This window comes from Meleagris gallopavo, unplaced genomic scaffold (genome assembly GCF_000146605.3).
Source record: "Meleagris gallopavo isolate NT-WF06-2002-E0010 breed Aviagen turkey brand Nicholas breeding stock unplaced genomic scaffold, Turkey_5.1 ChrUn_random_7180001860806, whole genome shotgun sequence".
Lineage (NCBI taxonomy): Eukaryota > Metazoa > Chordata > Aves > Galliformes > Phasianidae > Meleagris > Meleagris gallopavo.
Genome location: NW_011126508.1, coordinates 1,691 through 4,980, shown reverse-complemented (window position 1 = coordinate 4,980; position 3,290 = coordinate 1,691). Strand labels below are relative to the sequence as shown.

At 54.0% G+C, this 3,290-nt stretch overlaps 1 protein-coding gene across 1 annotated transcript in view; it reads right to left on the bottom strand.

Annotated features, from left to right (window-relative positions):
* PA2G4 (proliferation-associated 2G4) overlaps nt 1–2,407 on the bottom strand; it is a 7,933-nt gene extending 5,526 nt beyond the window's left edge. The window contains exons 1-5 of the mRNA XM_010726923.3: nt 2,250–2,407; nt 1,648–1,753; nt 1,349–1,418; nt 1,066–1,158; nt 355–418 (exon numbers count right to left, since the gene is read on the bottom strand). Coding sequence (XP_010725225.1) covers nt 355–418; nt 1,066–1,158; nt 1,349–1,418; nt 1,648–1,753; nt 2,250–2,304 — 388 coding nt within the window. The 5' untranslated portion in view covers nt 2,305–2,407. The remainder of the gene's footprint in view (nt 1–354; nt 419–1,065; nt 1,159–1,348; nt 1,419–1,647; nt 1,754–2,249) is intronic.
* Nucleotides 2,408–3,290: the final 883 nt, after the last annotated feature.

The following is a 3,290-nucleotide window of genomic DNA, read 5'->3' as shown; positions in this document are numbered from 1 at the left end:
GGGAGGGCAGCTTTCAGTTGGCTGTCAGGGGGAAGTTGTTTGCTGTGAGAGTGGGGAGGTGCTGGAACAGCTGCCCAGAGAGGCTGTGGATCCCCGTCCATCCCTGGAGGTGTTCGAGGGCAGCAAGGATGGGGCCCTGGGCAGCCTGGGCTGCTGTGAGATGTGGAGGTTGGTGGCCCTGCGTGTGGCGGGGGTTGGAGCTTTGTGATCCTTGAGCTCCCTTCCAACCCAACCCTTCTGTAGTTGTGTGGCTGGTAGTCAGGAAATGCTCCCCAGAGTTTGAATGGGGCAGCTGAGGATTGAGTGTGTGATTAAAACATTGCTGCTCTGCATCAGCTGCTCCCCGGCCCTTACCTTCAATGGGCGTGCAGTGAAACGAGTGGGCAATTTTGTTCCACGCGTCTGTCACTTGTGTATTCTGGATGAAGAACACATGTAAACACGTTAAGGGTTTAGAACTCAAGCCAGAAGCACGACTGTTAATTTTCACCTGGCAGTGTTTGGTGATAAAACCAAGTGGTGCTCTAACACCTCCAAAAAAAGGAGGAACGGTGGCAGGCTTCCATTTTTAATCCCCCATCAACAAAAATAACGTGGAACATGAGGTCAGCTCAGCCTCCTGCACTGCACCCGGTGCCTTTTCACACGCCATTCCTTTAGGAGATAACGGGGAGCTGAGAGCAGCGCTGGAAGTTACTGGAATAGTAACACGGAGCTGAGGGAGAACGCCTACGGCTGCTGAGGCGTCTGAGCAGCGGGCGAGGGAGAGCCGAGAGTGGGAGATGTCAGCGAGTGTGGCAGAGGGTCAGCCGTGTGCACAGCTGCCCCAGAGAGGACGGGAGAAGCAGCACTGCTCCTCCGTGGGTCCTGCAGGGATCCGGAGCTGCAGCCTGCGGAGCTGCTGCCACCCAACCCAGGGCTCGGAGCTCCCAGGAACGCTCAGCTGTCTGCAGACAGCTGCCTGCAGATTCCCCACATAGATGGGCCATTCTTCCCAGGCGATGTCACAGCCTTTATTTCTACGCACGGCCCATCTCCCCGCACTCACACACACCACTCCCTCACCTGGTTTCCAGGCTTTACCAAACGCAGCGCGGCCTCAGCGCAGAGATGAGCTGCCTTGATGACATCAGCTTTACGGCCTGACACGGGGTTTTCCTGAAAGAACAGCAAAATAAAGGCTCGTAGGGAGCAAGTCCTTTTCCCAAGACTGCCGTTCGGACCGCCTAGAGACAGAGATGCAGATCCAGAGCGGGGGATCTAGGTGAGAGATGGGGCGCTCCTATCTCCACAGCTTCACCATTAGTCCCTCCCTTGTTAAAGAAGCTCTGCCCCCTGGAAAACCTACCTTTGAGGCATCTATGACAAAACTGTGTGCTACATTCGCTATGAAGCCATCGACGTGGACTCCCAAGTCACTGCAACACAAAGAGACTTAATTACAGGCGAGGCCCAATGGCTCGGGAAACTGGTGTGACTCCTCAAAGCATTCGAAGATGCAGGCGTATTTCATAAAGCTTGACTAGATTAGCTGTTACATTCTGTAATTAGCCACGTCGAGGAAGTATTTAACACAGCAAACAGGACTAGAATGCAAAGCCCAGATGCCAAGAGCAAGCTCATGAGAAACATAACCAAGACGCTTACATTTTGACCAAGTCTCCATCTTTGAGGATGTAGTCTTGGTCGCTCTTCAAGGGGGAGAAGTGACAGACACAGTTATTTACTGATATACTCGTTGGGAAGGCAATACCTGTAAAGGAGAAAGAGAAATAACCCATGAAGTCCAACAGCCTCACACAGAGCGCAGGCAGCAGCTCGGCCAGTGTGGATTGTCACTGAGTTGGAGCTTTTTAAAGCAGGGTAAAGTGCCACACTGAATAACCCCCTGGTGAAAAAGCACGAGGAGCACCACCTGCTCATGGTGTTCTCCTGCCCCAGCAGCCATCAAAGAAATTGATCCTCGGCAGTAAGACCCGTGCAAAAGGGACCTCAAGTCTGCAGAACACAAATCAGTGACACAACTCAGTGTCACACAGTTTCCATGGCTGCTACAGGCTGGCCTGCCCAAAGGAGGACACTGTTGTCCAAAGTAACTCTGATTTCAGTGAGTGGAGCACTGAACTGGGCAGTGCCAGCTCAGCGGCGATGCTTACAAGCAGGAAAACGGGATGAGTTGGGTTTCTGCACTGCTGCCCACTCACGTCAGCCCAGCAGGACGAGCCTGGTGAGCTGAGCAAAGGCCTCACCTTTTTTCATGTCTTTTTCCTTCTTGAAAATCTTGCCGGTCTCCTCCATGATCATGGCATCTCCCTTCTCACACAAACACAGAACCGATGCTCCTGAATTCGCCTCTTCGACCACAGCACGCAGGACCCCTGCAGAGCAGCACAGACACGGAGCAGGTTAACCAAACTCATCGCACAGCACCACGAGTCCGCTTTGTTCCTGACAGAGGGGATCATTCTGGACTCAGCTTTGCACCGAGAGAGCTGCGGATGTGCAGAGAACCCACTTGAATTCGTATTGCTTTTTGAAAACCAAAGCGGGAGCAAAGCAATGTATGCACAGGTGAAGCACTGCAGCCTCACACGGAGGGTTGGCACACAGAACTGAGAAGAAACACTGCTCTCCCACATTCCTTCCAGAGCACTCAGAGCTACAGGAACAGGTTTGAAAACTGCTTGGGAGACGCACAGCACATCAAAGAGCAGAGGGGCAGCGCCGCGGGCTGCGTGGGACCAGGAGGAAACCGCCCTTACTCTGCAGAACTGTGCCTGCATGGCAGCATTGCACCCACACTGGGGCATATTCTGGTGTGTACAATTAGCAGTTGGGTTCCAGGATGGGTGTCAGCCTCGTGCTCTACAGAATGGGGGGAAGGACTGTGAGCCCACCGCTGTCCCAGCACCGCAGTTACGTTTCGTATCTTTTCTGTAATCTTTTCATGGGTCCCAAACGTTGGCGAGGGACATAAATAAGAGGGAATGCTCTTATAAAGAAGAGCTTTAGTAGATGGCAAGGGACAGAAAGGTGAGAACAGGAAGCATTAAAGCGCTGTGGAAGGGCAGACAAGGAGCTGGTGTTTGTCAGAGCAGCAGCACCAAGCAGGGAACCCTGAGCTGGGAACCCTGAGCTGCTCCGCGTCCCAAAGCGCAGCTCTGCCGAGCCGGGAAACCCCAGCTGCTCCTCCGGGTTCGTTCAGGACAGCAGCAACAGCCCAGCGACCCCATCCCACCCTGGGCTCTGATCTATGCGGGGCCACGCCGCCGACCCCATGGGCCGAGAGC